Source organism: Enhydra lutris, unplaced genomic scaffold, assembly GCF_002288905.1.
Source record: "Enhydra lutris kenyoni isolate GAN:26980312 unplaced genomic scaffold, ASM228890v2 scaffoldscaffold4, whole genome shotgun sequence".
In the NCBI taxonomy this organism is placed as follows: Eukaryota; Metazoa; Chordata; class Mammalia; order Carnivora; family Mustelidae; genus Enhydra; species Enhydra lutris.
In genome coordinates, this window is record NW_019154088.1 from 30408217 (window position 1) to 30424526 (window position 16310).

Genomic DNA, 16310 nt, shown 5'->3' on the forward strand with positions numbered 1-16310 from the left:
AAGGCAGAGGCTTTAACCCACTGAGCCACCCAGGCGCCCCTGTCTTTTGGTTTTGTTGGCTGTTTCCTTTGCTGTGCAAAAGCTTTTGATCTTGATGAAGTCCCAATGGTTCATTTTTGCCCTTGTTTCCCTTGCCTTTGGCGATGTTTCTAGGAAGAAGTTGCTGCGACTGAGGTCGAAGAGGTTTCTGCCTGTATTCTCCTCAATGATTTTGATAGATTCCTATTTCACATTGATTAAGGTCTGTTTTTTCCAAAGGCTTTTACCTTTTTTTTTAAAGATTTTTATTTATTATTTGAAAGAATGAGAGAGAGAGTACATGAGAGAGTGAGCCCATGAGAGGGGCAAGGGCAGAGGGAGAAGTAGTCCCCCTGAGCAGGGAGCCTGATGTGGGGCTTGATCCCAGAACTCCAGGATCATGACCTGAGCTGAAAGCAGCCACTCAACCAACTGAACCACCCAGGTGCCCTTCACATTGAGGTCTTTCATCCATTTTGCGTCTATTTTCATGTGTTGTGTAAGGAAATGGTCCAGTTTCATTCTTCTGCATGTGGCTGCCCAATTTTCCCAACACCATTTGTTAAGAGACTGTCTTTTTCCCATTGGACATTCTTTCCTACTTTGTCGAAGATTAGTTGCCCATAGAGTTGAGGGTCCATTTCTGGGCTCTCTATTCTGTTCCATTGATCTATGGGTCTGTTTTTGTGCCAGTACCATACTGCCTTGATGATTACAGCTTTGTAATAGAGCTTGAAGTCTGGAATTGTGATGCCGCCAAATTTTTGGTTATCTTTTTCAACATTCCTCTGGCTATTCAGTATCTTCTCTGGATCCATATATATTTTAGGATTATTTTTTCCATTTCTTTGAAAAAAATTGATGGTATTTTGGTAGGCATTGCATTAAATGTGTAGATTGCTTTAGGTAGCATAGACATTTTCAGAATAATTGTTCTTCCAATCCATAAGCATGGAATGTTTTTCCATTTCTTTGTGTCTTCCTCAATTTCTTTGATGACAACTTTATAGTTTTCTGAGTACAGATTCTTTGCCTCTTTGGTTAGGTTTATTCCTCGGTATCTTATGGTTTTGGGTGCAACTGTAAATGGGATGACTCCTTAATTTCTCTTTCTTCTGTCTTATTGTTGGGATATAGAAATGCGACTGACTTCTGGGCATTGATTTTATATTCTGACACTTGCAGTATTCAGTATTTCAGTGATACTTTCAGTATTCAGTGAAGTTCCTATATGAGTTCTAGCAGTTTTGGAGTGAAGTCTTTGGGTTTTCCACATAAAGTATCGTATCATCGGCAAAGAATGAGTTTGACTTCTTCTTTGATGATTTGGATGCCTTTAATTTCTTTTCTTTTCTTTTTTTTTTTTTTTTTTTTTTTTTTTTTTTTTTGGGTTTGGTTTTTTTAGTACTATGTTGAAATGCAGTGGTGTTAGTGGACAGTCTCGCTGTGCTCCTGACCTTAGGGAAAAAGCTCTCCGTTTTTCTCCAATGAGAATGATATTTGCTGTGGAATTTTCATAGATGGCTTTGATGATATTGAGGTATGTCCCCTCTAGCCCTGCACTGTGAAGAGTTTTGATCAAGAAAGGATACTTGTTTCTTGAGAAAGGCTTATATTGCTGTACTTTGTCAAATGCTTTTTCAGCATCTATTGAGAGTATCATATGGTTCTTGTTCTTTCTTTTATTAATGTATTGTATCACATTGATTGATTTGCAGATGTTGAACCAACCTTGCAGCCCAGGAATAAATCCCACTTGGTCATGGTGAATAATCCTTTTAATGTACGTTGGATCCTATTGGCTAGTATTTTGAGAACTTTTGCATCTGTGTTCATCAAGGATATTGGTCTATAATTCTCCTTTTTGATGGGGCCTTTGGTTTTGGGATCAAGGTAATGCTGGCCTCATAAAATGAATTTGGAAGTTTCCTTCCATTTCTATTTTTTGGAACAGCTTCGGGAGAATGGTATTAATTCTTCTTTAAATGTTTGGTAGAATACCCCTGGGAAGCCGTCTGGCCCTGGGCTCTTGTTTGTTGGGAGATTTTTGATGACTGCTTCAATCTCCTTACTGGTTATGGGTCGTTCAGGCTTTTTATTTCTTCCTGGTTCAGTTTTGGTAGTTTTTGTCTCTAGGAGTGCATCCATTTCTTCCAGATTGTCCAATTTGCTGGTATATAGTTGCTTATAATATGTTCTTATAATTGTTTGCATATTCTTCGGTGTTGGTTGTGATCTCTCCTCTTTCATTCATGATTTTATTAATTTGGGCCCTTTCTCTTTTCTTTTGATAAGTCTGGCCAGGAGTTTATCAATCTTATTAATTCTTTTGAAGAATCAGCTCCTAGTTTCATTGTTATACTGTTCTTTTGGTTTCTATTTAGTTGATTTCTGCTCTTTATTATTTCTCTTCTGTTGGGTTTAGGCTTTATATGCTGTTCTTTCTCCAGCTCCTTCAGGTGTAGGGTTAGGTTGTGTACTTGACACCTTTCTTGTTTCTTGAAAAAGGCTTGTATTGCTACAGACTTCTCTCTCAGGACTGCCTTTGCTGCATCCCAATGATTTTGAACAGTTGTGCTTTCATTTTCATTTGTTTCCATCATCTTTTTCAATTCTTCTTTAATTTCCTGGTCAGCCCATTCATTTTTCAGTAGGATGCTCTTTAGCATTTTGCTCTGTTTTCTTGGTTTTGCTCTCGATAGCTTTTGTTCCATGAACACTTTACACACAGCTCTGGAGGATGGGAATGAAAATGGTGGCCTCCCACTCCTTGGCCTCAGAGTTGCTGAGAGCTCGGGGCACCACTCTTCAGTGTGCCCTCAGAGAAAAGTAGTCAATCCCTCCCATCTCCCTGGTCTCCAGCTGCGCTCTGAGCTCACCTAGCCTGTAACCGAGTGTTTCTATCCCTAGTGCACAGCCCCGTTTGGAGTCTCCAAACCCAGCTGATTCCTGCAGCATGCTCCCGCGCCTGTCCTCCCAGAGGAGGTAGAAGGGGGTCTCTGCTTGAAGAGCAGTGGTCCAACTGCACCTTGGATCATGGTTTAAGGTAATCTTGAGCTGAGAACTCCCCCACTCGGCTCCATCTCTGCAGCCGGCTTCCCTCCTCCAATACCTGGGAGCTCTGCAAAACTCAGGCATCCCCAGTCTTCCTGTGACCCTGCGGGTCCTGAGACCACACTGTCCCCACAAATACTCCACTCCAGCTTAGCCTCTGGAGCGACATCCCTCAGTGGAGCGGACTTCTAAAAGTTCCAATTTTGTGCTCTGCTGCTCTACTGCTTGCTAGGAACTGGCACCTCGCCCCACTGTCTCTCTTCCTGTATATCGCCTTGGATTCACTTCTCTGCACGTCCTACCTTCCAGTAAGCAGTCGATTTTCTGTTCTTAGAATTGCTGCTCTTCTTCTCTTTGTTCTTGAGTTTGTAGGTGTTCAGAATGGTTTGATAACTATCTAGCAGAACTCCTGGAACCTGATGATGTTTAGGTCTCCTACTCCTCCGCCATCTTGCTCCTCCTCCCTAAATCCCGAGATTCTAATACATAAGTTTGGGATGGTCCTAAAAAAACACATTTTGTTAAAATATTAGGCTCCAGGTGAATCCTGGTCCACTGGCACACTTTGAGACACTCTGTCCGAGGACAAAAGATTAAGAATCTTTTTCTGCTTCTCCCAAGTCTTGTAAATTTAACCCTATTTTTCCAGAAGCTTGAAAATACCTAACTACTAGGCCTAGAGGTCTCTCCTCAGTCTTTGTGTTATTGTTTTTCTTGAGTACGTGGCACTGACTTTGTCACTATTTACATCTTGAAAATTATATTCTGTTAATACTGCCATTTTTGGATTCTCTCTGCACTTCCGATCTCTACAGTGTCCTCTGGCCTCTCATTTGTTTGCTCTTCCTTTATGTTTTCTCAAGATTCTGACTTTGGTCCTCTCTACAGTTCTCCCTGCATGATTTCATTCACTTCTTAGGAGTATGGAGAACTTTCATTACAACTTCAGAAATTTAGACTTTGATCCATAGATAAAAGGTTATAAAAGTTTCTGAATGATAATGTAACACTGTATGTTAACTATCCTGGGGTTAGAATAAATAATAAAGTTTCTGAACTGTGGAATATTATGGAGATAAGAATGTTCTAGGATCATTACCTTGGAGATCATCTGCAAAAAGAATTAGAGGGAGGAGTAATAGGATGAAGGGAGAATAATTAGGAGACTTATCAAACATTTAAAGTCATCACTATGGGGTGGTTTTGGAATGAAAATGTTACTTTTCTATAGATCTTCCCTTTCTGAAACCAGTATTATTTAAATAAATTAATAGGTAAGACATTTCTATTTTTTTTTTAATTTCAGTAAGTTTGGTAATGATTAAACTTAGTAAAAAATACATTTAAAGATTTTATTTATTTGAAAGCAAGAGAGACAGCATGCCGGTGAATAGGAGGAGGGGCAGAGGAGAGGGAGAGGCAGAGAATCTCAGGTAGACTCCACACAGCATGAGGACCCTGATGGGGGCTTGATCTCACAACCCTGAGACCATGATCTGGGCCAAAACTGTGAGTTGGACACTTAACCCACTGAGCTATCCAGGTGCACTAACTATGTTTAAGTATAACAAGACAGGCCCTCTGCAATATTAACCATGGATAGTAAAAATAGGACATGTCACTGTCTTAAAATACCACTATGAGTTCTTATTCTCCAAAACAAGTGGCATAGGACTCCACAGTATTTGATCTTTATACTTGATAAGTTGTTTTTTTTTTTCTTTTTAAGATTTTATTTATTTGACAGACGGAGATCACAGAGAAGCAGGCAGAGAGAGAGGAGGAAGCAGGCTCCCTGCTGAGCAGAGAGCCCGATGCGGGGCTCGATCCCAGGACCCTGGGATCATGACCTGAGCCGAAGGCAGCTTTAACCCACTGAGCCACCCAGGTGCCCCAGTAAGTTGAGCTCTTTCATTATGGAGTCAATAAATCATCATTAATTCAGACATGATTCATTAGTGGTGGGCCTTTTTAAATTTGAACTAATGAAGGGATGGTGTTTGATTTTACTTTGTATGAATATATTCAAGATATTAAAACCACATTCATTGGTAATCTGTGTCTTACAGTATTTTCTGTAATTGAACCCCTGTTGTTTCTAAATGGGCAGGTAAAATAATACTTAGAAATGAAATTCTAATTGAGACATTCTAGAATCTTAGAAAAACAGGGCAGAAGGCACATAAATTAGGTTCAACCCTGCTGCCACCTAACTCTGTAAGTAAACCAATTTATTATTGGCTGTCCTTTCTTAAGTGATCCACACTGGGAGATGCTAAGCCTTTACCAAGATCAATTTCAGTTTTTAACAATTCTCATTACAGGAAAAGTAGAAAGATGGATATTATTCCTCCCTATAATGTGATCCTGGGAAAATTATTTAAGCATTGTCTTACTTTCCCCAGCACTATCCTCATTATATACTGGGAAGATAAAAGGAGGGATCTCTTGAAAGCTCTTTGAGCACCGTGGGCCAGAAGAGCTATGGAAAGCCAAGGTGTAGTTACTCACATATCCGCTATTTCTCCTGTCTTAACTCTCTTGTCCTAGCTTCCTTGGAAATGAAAGGTGGCCATCACTTTCTGCTTAATAACCCTTCATGTAGGTGAAATTGTTATTCTCCACAAGTACTGCAAGCAAATTTTTAAAAAAATGCCTGAACTATAAAACAGTAATCTAGGGCTGTGAGTCAGCATTTCACCTACACACAAAATCAAAATGATTTAAAATAGGTAACACATAATCTTTTCAAAAGACATATACACCTCCTCAGAGAAGCTTTGAGAAAATTGGAGTTTGAAAGTTTATGAATAGTTTATTACATTTCAATAAGTGTATCATGAATCAATAAAGCAAAAGTTAAGGACAATGAGCTCATTACCAAGCCAGTTATTGATTCTCAAGTTCCAAAATAGAATAGTACAGGAAGGATACAGAGTAATGGGATTTTTGTGATAACAAAAAATGTAAGTATCTTAGAAGGACAGACCTAAAGAAATTATGACACAAAGGAATTTTTAGCAGCTACTTAAGATGTTTATCCAAGTTAATTTCTTCATCTTTTGATAATTAGAAATACGATTTGGTGTTTACTCTTCAAAATATCTTTTCAAATAGTCAGAGGAGTTTGCAAAAACTGAGTATTATCTTTTATTGATTCATTAATTCCTTCAGTTTCTTATATATGTTCCTCTCTTGATCGTGAAAAATTTACCTTATTAGCTGTCTATCTTGTATCACTACCTTCATCAGCTCAGGTTGCCCTAACAAAATACCACAGAGTGGCTGAAAAACAGAAATTTATTTTCTCAGCCTAGAGGCTGCAAGGTCAAGATCAAGGTGTCAACATGGTCAGTTTCTGATAAGGGTTCTCTTCCTAGCTTATAAATCGCCCCCTTCTCACTGCATCCTTACATGGTGGTAGCAGAGAGAGTGAGCCAGCAAGGTCTCTGGTGACTCTTCTTCTAATCCCATCACGAGGGACCCACTCTTATGCTCTCATTAACCCTAATTACCTCCCACAGTCCCAACTCCAAACACCACCAAGTTGGGGGATTTCAACATGTGAATGGGGACAGGGCACAAACATTCACTAACAGAAAAAACACTGGCTCGAAACCGTCAGATAAATAATATGAAAAAGAACAAGTCAGCTTGTTTCCAAATAATTGCAGTAGAAAGCTTCCCTTTTTCTTCTTCTTCCTTTTATGACAAGCTATGTAAGAAAGGACTTCCTAAAAAATTAACATTAATTTCACAAAGCAGTAACTTTTAAAAACCAAGGACAGAAAATGAGACACACATTATTTTGGTAAAAAACTGAGAAATACAAGTATTAATTAACTAACTGGTATATTAAATAAAAACAATTTTTAATCTTCATACCTTGTTTTTGTATCAACTAAAGATTTTTTAAAAAGATTTTATTTGCTTGAGAGTGAGAAAAAGCAGAGAGACAGAGGGAGACACAGACTCCCTGCCGAGCAAAGCCTGATGTGGGACTCAATCAATCCAAGGGCTCTGAGATCATGACCTGAGCTGAAGGCAGATGCTTAACCAAATGAGCCACCCAGATGCCCCTCAATTAAAGATTCTTAAAATGATTTAAAGCACTGGGATGCCCTGGATGTAATATAATGCACAATAACATTTCTAGATTACATTTTCACAGATATTATTAAAAGGAACAGTAAATAGCATATTGTTTTCACTCAGAATGTGGAAAACTAAAGTAGTAAAACAAAACTGACAAAACTGCAATTGGTTTGTGTGGGATTTTACCTAATTTTAATTTCATACTTCATACATTTGAGGGTATAAGAATATAAGGGTATATTAAGGGTATATAAGAATACAAGGGTATATTTTTCTTGATTGAACAAAATTCTTCATGCAAAAATACTTAAATACAGCTCTCTAAGAGCATTTCCACAATGACTATAAAGTGAATAGAAAGCACTTTTCAAGTTTTCAAGTGGAAGTGTATGGGAAAGTAGGACAAAAGGTGGGGCTGAGATTCAGAGTTTGGTGACTTGGCAAGGCAAGGTCATCCAATTAACAGGTTGCAGGCGTATGGATGGCACCCATATTTTGTCTAAAAATGCTGCAGATTAGTGTATTCAAGAAGAGGAAGAAAATCTAATTATAGTTGAGATCATTTTATAGCACAAAACAACTGCAGAAACTAACTTTTAATTTTTCAAAACTCAATTAGGTGTGTGTATGGTCCGTTGGTATCCAGCTGTAACACCTGCCTGTTCCCGTAAGTACCATGTTCCACCACAACCCCAGCTTCAGCACACTTGCTGTTGGCAGCCAGTTCTTTCTCACACAGAGTCACAAATTGGGAATAAAGTTCTAAGCCTTCTTCTTTTCCAGAGTTACAGTGATACTGCATGTTTCTTCCTTTTACTCTCCCCCCAAGGGTGGCTTGAGGGATGATCAGAACATTGCCAGGTAGATCCAATATAGACACATGCTTGCCATTTTCTGTTTCACTTAACTTCACATTTAACAGTGTATTAACTGGGTGGGGAATAAAGGGAAAACATCTTGAAGTGAGAAATAAACATGAAGAAAATGAATAATCATCCAGTCAGCAAATCTCATGTTTAAAATCTAGTTTGTTGGCTCATGCTTTTACCTAAAATCTCTATTCAGATTTAAAGAACTGCCTCATCTAAGCAAGAAAAATAAGGCAAGTTTCTTGCAAAAAATGGCATGATGTTTTAAATCCACTGCGCAGTCAAGATTTCCTAAAAATAAATTGATGAAGTAAAGGACTAAAAATTAACCGTATACCAAAAACCTCAAAATATTGTTGCCCCAGAGGGATACATTAGAAGATTCTGCCTCTTTGTTCCTTTTTATATTCCATAAGCAAACCTCATTGGAAAAAGGCCATGATGAATCCTCCTCACACCAAATTCTGCTTTACAACAAAGAATATTAAATAGAAATCTTAGAGTAACTTAATTGCCTAGAGTTCTAAGCTGAAACAAAGTTTCCAGGTTTATTCTGATTATAAACCAGATAACTTTACAGTTTCATAATCTCAAAGGTACTACTTAACAAAGTCTAATCATATGACAAATGTAACCCAGGGAGAAGAGTAAAGGTGAAGCAAACATCATCAGAAACTCACTGTTACAACCAAAAAATAAGTCAAAAGATACATTGGTATTATGTTCATATATACACAAGAAAACATGGTGTTATTATTTTTATGGCACTGATGAAATTATACTCATAACTAGTAAAAACTATCAAAAAAGCCATAAATATCTACGTGTAGCTAAAGATTTAAACTTAGAAAACCTGTTTACATCTCAACATTAGTCATTTTCAAGACAATAAACAAAAGAAACACCTACTATGAAGAGCCTTAAGGTCTTCTTGGCTCTGTAAAGTGTATAAATACCTTCTGCTTATAAAGAATATTTCTCAGGAGTACCTAGGTGGCTTGTTGGTGAAGCGTCCAACTCTTGATTTTGGCTCAGGTCAAGATCTCAGGGTGGTGAAATCAAGCCCCCTGTCAGGCTCCATGCACAGCATGGAGTCCGCTTCAGATTCTCTTTTCTCTTTCTCTGCCCCTCCGCATGCTTGCATACACATACACACTCTGTCTCTCAAATAAATAAAATCTTAAAAAAAAAAGGACTACTCCTTAGAGGACAAATGATAAACTATAGAGATCTCACACTCCTACCAGTAATTAAGCTTGAAAATGTATGCTTTCTTTTTTTTTTTTAAAGAGTTAGTTTTTTGTTTTTTTTTTTTAAAGATTTTATTATTTATTTGACACAGAGAGAAATTACAAGTAGGTAGAGAGGCAGGCAGAGAGAGAGGGGGAAGCAGGCTCCCCGCTGAGCAGAAAGCCCAATGCGGAGCTCGAACCCAGGACCCTGAGATCGTGACCTGGGCGAAAGGCAGAGGCTTAACCCACTAAGCCACCCAGGTGCCCTGAAAATGTATGCTTTCTAATAGGGTAGTCAATGGTTTCAAGTGCTGGAGGGTTTGTAGTAAATATTAGTAAGGACCCAGTATGGTTGCCCCACTCTACAAATCACGGAATTAATCTGGTAGAAACCTGCCAAGATGAACACCCAAATGAATTTCTAAGATATGCATTAAGCACTATCAATTTTCAACTAATTTCTATTTTAAAATACCTCTAATTTTCTCTATGATGAATAGGACTTTGCTATAGAGCCAGCAGTTGTTATTGATTGCTTCTAAGGAAACTGTAACTCTCCAGAGCACTTAGCTCCAAGGGAAATATCTACCCAGCTATCCAGGCCTCAGGCTAGTGACACACTAAGTAGACAATTTTGAAATTAACAGGCAGGCGAGGTTAAGTACAATTTATTATACTTCCACACACCTCCCTCTACTGGCTATAACTGAGAATTCAATTAATGTTGTTAGTATACAAATAACAGTATGTAGAAATAAACATAATACAAATACAAATGTCAGGAAGTAGAATTAAAATGAGACAATGAATTAATGGCATGTTGAAAACGCAAATATCTTAAGACAGGTTATCAATTAAGTATCTCTAATGATGTATATGGGAAGTTAAGCTTTGACAGGTCCCTGGATCTCAGTTCAATTATACTGAAGATGAATTGAGAAAGATTCTGCACATCTCTATGTTAGCCACATAACTTCAGACTTTATGGATATAACTGGTTATGTTCCCAAGGGGTACATGACTTGATTAGAAAGATATGAATTCATTTAATAAGTATGAGGTGAAGTTTAAGAGAATCCCATCACACTGGCTTACTTTGCCTAGAATAGAGGGAAGTACAAGCTAATGGTATCAGTAATAGATGGTCTTTTTTTGTTTATAACTTACACCAGCAGAATGGGATAGAATCACAGTTCTTTACTGAGAATCATAATATACACAGTTTTGTTTTAGACTGTCCTGTCCACTAAAAGAGTTAAGGTGGACCTCCTAGTTCATCACAATCTTAATGTATGTATTCAAAGTGAACTTAGACACAGATGGAAACACACAGGATTTATTTAGTATAACACAAAATGTAGTTTGGATTTGGTTGGTTCATTTCATTTTATTATGTGTAAAGTCTAAAACAACTGTAGGAGTCAATCTTAAGTCACAATGACAAAAATTTTCTTCCTGTTTTCACAGATTTCTACTATACTTTTTATGGCCAATGAAGATTTAATTCAAGGCAAAATATTAACTTAGGAAAATGGACAGAATGTCCAATACCCAAGCAATAAGTTTTGACAAATCATCCTCTGTAATGGGAGTCCTCATTTCATTTGCTCTCTTTTTTAAAGTAATCTCTATAACCAACATGGGGCTTGAACTCATGATCTTGAGATCAAGAGTTGCATGCTCCACTGACTGAGCCAGCCACGTGTCCCCTCATTTACTCTTTAAACCCTGTAAAGCTCCCTATTGTCTTTCAGAATCAAATTTCAAACCATTGTTATTGGCATTCCACCCTCACCTGTCGTAGTTCTTTAAGTCTAGTTTTCATCCCCTGACAAAGTTGCCAAACATGTTTAATGTCTTGGTATACAATTAACTCTAGGAGTTTATAGTCTTTTGGCCCAGAGGTTCCTCACTGGGCTATTTACCTTAGAGTTCCACTACTTGAAGCTCTTCTAGCTTAACTTCTGCATGTTGCAACTACCCATTTGTATAATTTATATTTCTTATTAATGCAACTAATGGGTGCTGTCCTCTACTAATAAGGAGAATATAACCTGTCCCAACCTTAGGGATAGCTTCATTAATTCAGGTATTTTTGTACATAAATATTTTATCAAATACTACCTAGTACTTGATGTGGTTTTCTGAAACTATGCGATTATCACAATGTGCAGTGCTATGGACTATCAGGGACAGTGGAGAACTGCAGACAGGTAAATTAGTGTTCAGAAGTAAGTGAACACTGACCCTGCTTTTCTATCCCTGGAGGAGGTGTGGCAGTGAAGACACTGAGCTTTGTTCAAGATCGGGAGAACCTTATGTTTACACACACTTCTTATTAAAAAAAGGTGCATAACTAGTTGGTTAAAATGTTTCCATAATAATGATGTAAGACTTAGCTGTCCTGATTTGATGGGATCCACATCTTGCACATAACATGTCACCTACACGCTCCTGTCAGGAACTGTGGGAGACAAGGAAACTATATTAAGAAATGAAGCATCTGCTTTCTTCCTATATGGCCACCCTGCATCTAACCAGTTTCTGTTAAAAACACAGCTGAATCTCAAGTGTGTTGTCTGTGTGTGCATGTGTGTGTGTACACTCTTCTAAACCAATCTATAAGCCACGTGAAATGTGCAGATATTTTGAAAGAAATCCACCACACTTGCTTACTTTAAACTTTAGAAAAGGCAAAAATAGCTAAAGCCAACAACCGTAGTAGAGTTAATTCATTCAAAACTTACCAGTACAACTTAAGGTTGTGGTTTATCTATCTATCTTCTGGTTCATCTATCTGTTGCTATTCATTTTTAACTTTTAAAAAGCAAACATCAAATACGTACCCATTTTGGGAAGAAGTTCTTTATTAGCTCCTTTGAAAAAACACACGTAGATTACTAATCCTCTCTGAACCTATGAGAAATCACCAAAGAAAACTCAGATTAGAAAAAACTACATAGGGATACAGAGGTAAATGAATAAAACTATGAAACTGTTAAATGGAGATTAAACCCAAAAGAAGAGAAATATATTTTTATAAGATTTGATTTCTTAAATATGTGAGAAAACAAAGTCATTTCCAGTATTTAATCACCTCAATTATTATTTCTTGCAAGAATTAAGTTTAAGATATAACCAAGAGCAGGGGCACCTGGGTGGGGTTAAGCCGTTGCCTTTGGCTCAGGTCATGATCTCAGGGTCCTGGGATCGAGCCCTGCATTGGGCTCTTTGCTCAGTGGGGAGCCTGCTTCTCTCTCTCTCTGCCTGCCTCTCTGCCTACTTGTGATCTTTCTCTGTCAAATAAATAAATAAAATCTTCAAAAAAAAAAAAAAAAAGGTATAACCAAGAGCAGTGAAGACCACAAGTTGTACACTCAAACATTTACTTCTAGTCAAAGTCATTATGACTATGAACCAGCCTCCTCTCCCTTAAGCTGACACTCGGAAATGCTTAGTTTGCAGAGCCCTATTTATTCAGCACCAAATGAATTCACATTATATAAGATATGGGTGATGTATAAGCAACAGCATGACTGATGTCTTTTGACATCATTACTCTTTATTCCTCCAAATCCATTTACTTGCAGGTTATAAAACTAAGGGTCTGACTCTACTTCAATAAATTCCAAGAAACTGCCCAATTATTTTTTGTTATTCTCAACGCTTCCAATCAACATAGTTATTAAGGTTTGATACTGCATTTATGATATTAAGTTCTACATCATAAGGTTGCCTGTTATCAGGAATGTAAGCTTTTTTTTTTTTTTTTTAAGAGAGAGTGCACTAAGGGGAGGAGGCAGAGTATCCCGGGCAGGCTCCACCTTCAGCACAGAGCCCACCTAAGTGGGGCTTGATCCCATGACTGAGATCATAACCTAAGTTGGACTGACTTAGGTCCAACTGAGTTGGACGCCCAAATGGCTGAACCACCCAGGTGCCTCAGGAATGTAAGCTTTTAAATATAATGACTTGGATATTTCTTTATTAGCTCTTGCAAGATATATACGGAAAAGAGAGAAATGATAAATAACTCTGATTTTGCCACCGAATCATTGAATTCTTATTTTGTAGATTAACCTGGTTGAATCCAAGAGCTATTATAAAGATTAAATAAATTAATATTTGTAACGTGCTTAAAACAGTACCTACTTCATAGCAAGAGCTATATAAGTGTTTATTAAATTAGTCTGTAAAAATAAATTTAAGGGCTAAAGCACAATTTATTTTACATTTTAATTCCCAAAGCATTTTATAGACATGATAGGGACTCAATTTATCTATTGTTTGCATTTAAGGTCAACTATATCTCATAGGCTCTATGTGTTATCTAAATATGTCTTCTATATAAACGTAACAGCAGTTTTGCACTCACAGTTGATTTACTGGAAAACAAATAACTTTTTAAGAAGTGCAAATGTGCTTCTGGAATAAGCAAAGGTCTCCAAAGCACACCCATAGTATGGAGCTGGCAGGATGAATGATACAGATATTTGCACCACTGTCACAGGCCACTCCACTGGGATTAATTTAGCACCAGCCCAAATCTCAAGCACATTCAGTCAAAACCTCAGGCATATTTGTATTTGGACACTTGAAATGTCAGAATTAACTATCTAATGATATGCAGAAAATAGACACGTGTTCTTTCCACCCACCATACTTCCTCCTCAGTAAGGTATTTTCTTTTAGTTTATTCTAGTAATAGATCTTAAGTTGTGACCTACAAATTCCCCTCTTCAAGTCAGAACCACTTTTCTTGTAGCTTCATTTGGTAGAAAACATTTTACATATACACGAAATCACATATAATTCCCACCATAGTTTTGTTTTGCTTTAAATTTTAAAGATTGATTGATTGATTGATTTTAGGAGCAGAGACAGAGAGCAAGCACATGCATTACCACCGGGAGGCGTAGAGGGAGAGAATCTTTAAGCAGACTCCCTGCTGCAGGCAGAGTCCAATGCAGAGCTGGATCCCAGGACTCATGAGATCATGACCTCAAATGAAACCAAGAATCAGACACTTAACCAACTAAGCCACTCAGGCACCCCTCTCACTGCAATTTTAAAAAAGTTCACCTTCCGAAAGGAAAACAGCCCATGACAGCAAAGGTCTAAATGAATAAAACTGAGACCACAAGTAACCTTCTAATCTTTTGACAAAACAGTATTTCCCTTAGAAAAAATTGTAACTTAGAATAGGGAAGAGCATGTCTGAGGAAGAAGAAAAAATTTACTTTCTCACTAATTCTCAGCTCTTTATATTAATTTAGATATGTGTGGGAGTGAAAGGGAAAGCTTTAGAATAGCTTTTAAAGTTTAGGAACACAAACTGATAGTTTGGAAGGCTGCGATAAAATACCTGACTTTGCATAAGGAACTGTGGCATGAAGAATATAAAAAGATTTAAAAAATGGAAGAAATCTAAATGATTACTAGTTTGGAATTTATAGTCCCAAGAGTTAACTATAAAAATAGGCAATTCTTTGGATAGGATGACAAATAAATTCCACAGTAGGAAGAGAAATCAAGACCTCAAAAAGGGGGGGGGGAGGGTTCATAACAAAAACAAACATGAATTCGAGAAAGAAATGGGTAGATACAGGAGTACTTATGTTTATAAATATTTCTAAATTAGCAGAGAGTAATAGATTCTGATTTAAGAGTAACCACCCACATATCATAGTTTATGGATCATATTTAACATGACTAGGGTTGTGTTAAGGAATGCTAGATCTGGGACCGAATCCAGCAGATGAGTGAAGATGCTACTTCTACATTAAGTTTTCGAGTAGCTCCAGAAGCCTTAATTATCAACTAATTTTTTCTTCATTTTAACTTACTCCAAAAATAGGTCAGGGGAGTTAAAGAACACTGTTTTTTGCATAAACTTGGGGCTGGCTCCCTTTAAAGGGCAAATCCTAAAGTAGAAGGAAATCCTATCTCTGCAAAGGTTTTAAACTCTCCTGAGGAACTGTGTTCAACAACAACGCAACATTCTAGTAAAAGTTGTAATCTTTGTTTCTAGTTGCAAATACATAAAATTTTTAAGTTTCATGAAAAAGGTTTCACGGGAAGTCTCATTTCTGTGCCTAGCTGCAGGGTACCTAAGAGGGAATTCCACGGGATCTGCAGCACGGGTTGGAACAGGTCTTGAACGTCTGCAACTAATCTAACCTACACGGTTGAACCAGACCAGCACTAAGGCGTGGAAAGGCCCTCGCTCGTCTGAAGCAAGAGATCTGAGACCGTCAGTCCTCAGGTCTACCGAGCGCAGGTAGGAAGAAGGTGAGAGGAAGTTCAAATTCCCGCGGTCCTAAGCAGGGGACACATTCTTCTGGCTGCGTAATAGGTACGACGGAGAAGGGCTGGGGCCGGCTGTGCAGTTCTGCGGAACGAGCCGAGCTGGCAGGTCTCTGCGGGAGGAGGTCACCGGGACGAGTGGAAGTTCGCACCGCCCACAGCACGTGTCGGCGCCACGCACCGCCCGCGCGAAAGGAGACGGGGGGCGTGGTCTCAAATTACTAAAAGATTGCGGGAAGGCCCACCCCTGCAACGCGGTACCGGGAGTGGCGGGGCTGACGTTACCTCCACCCACTGGCTCTCGGCGTCTTCCTCGGCCGGCCGTACTTGCAGCCTGGCGTGCAGACACTGCTGCAATAGCGCCCGGGCCTGAGGTATCCGGCCGCTCTCGGCCATGGTTCGAATCCGCGTGGCAACCAGATACGTTCGAGGATCGCGCAGCGCAGGCTCCGCCTCCAGCGCGCCGGGAGGACGTGGCGGATCTTGGCGGCGGGGCGTTCTAATGGCGCGTGGCACCACCCTTAGGTGGGCGGGGCCGCTGCCTGGCTCCCGGGTGACCCGGATGTGTGGTCTTCGAAGACGATACACTTAACTCCTACCCTGAAACTATCCAAATTTACAGAAAGCGCTAAGCGGTAGGCGTATACTTTCAACAGGTGGGAAGACTCATTGCATCTCTTTCCTACACACCCTTTAAAGAAAGCGATTTCAGATTAGAAAGCTTAAGTTTCCAGAC

At 38.7% G+C, this 16310-nt stretch overlaps 1 protein-coding gene across 1 annotated transcript; it reads right to left on the reverse strand.

Moving 5' to 3' along the window:
• Positions 1 to 5871: 5871 nt before the first annotated feature.
• On the reverse strand, positions 5872 to 15996 carry LOC111140614 (D-tyrosyl-tRNA deacylase 2 (putative)). Its single transcript, XM_022492809.1, has 3 exons — positions 15860 to 15996; positions 12115 to 12184; positions 5872 to 8097 (listed from the first exon to the last, which is right to left on the reverse strand). The coding sequence occupies exons 1-3, from the start codon at positions 15968 to 15970 to the stop codon at positions 7772 to 7774; spliced, it is 507 nt and encodes a 168-aa protein (XP_022348517.1). The 5' UTR covers positions 15971 to 15996; the 3' UTR covers positions 5872 to 7771.
• Between the last annotated feature and the right edge of the window lie 314 nt (positions 15997 to 16310).

Coding starts and splice junctions, on each gene's coding strand:
- LOC111140614 (XM_022492809.1), bottom strand. CDS start 15,970: ATGGCCGAGAGCGGCCGGATACCTCAGGCCCGGGCGCTATTGCAGCAG. Junction 12,185..15,859: donor CCGAGAGCCAGTGGGTGGAG/GTAACGTCAGCC, acceptor GATTTCTCATAG/GTTCAGAGAGGATTAGTAAT. Junction 8,098..12,114: donor AGAACTTCTTCCCAAAATGG/GTACGTATTTGA, acceptor TTCCCCACCCAG/TTAATACACTGTTAAATGTG.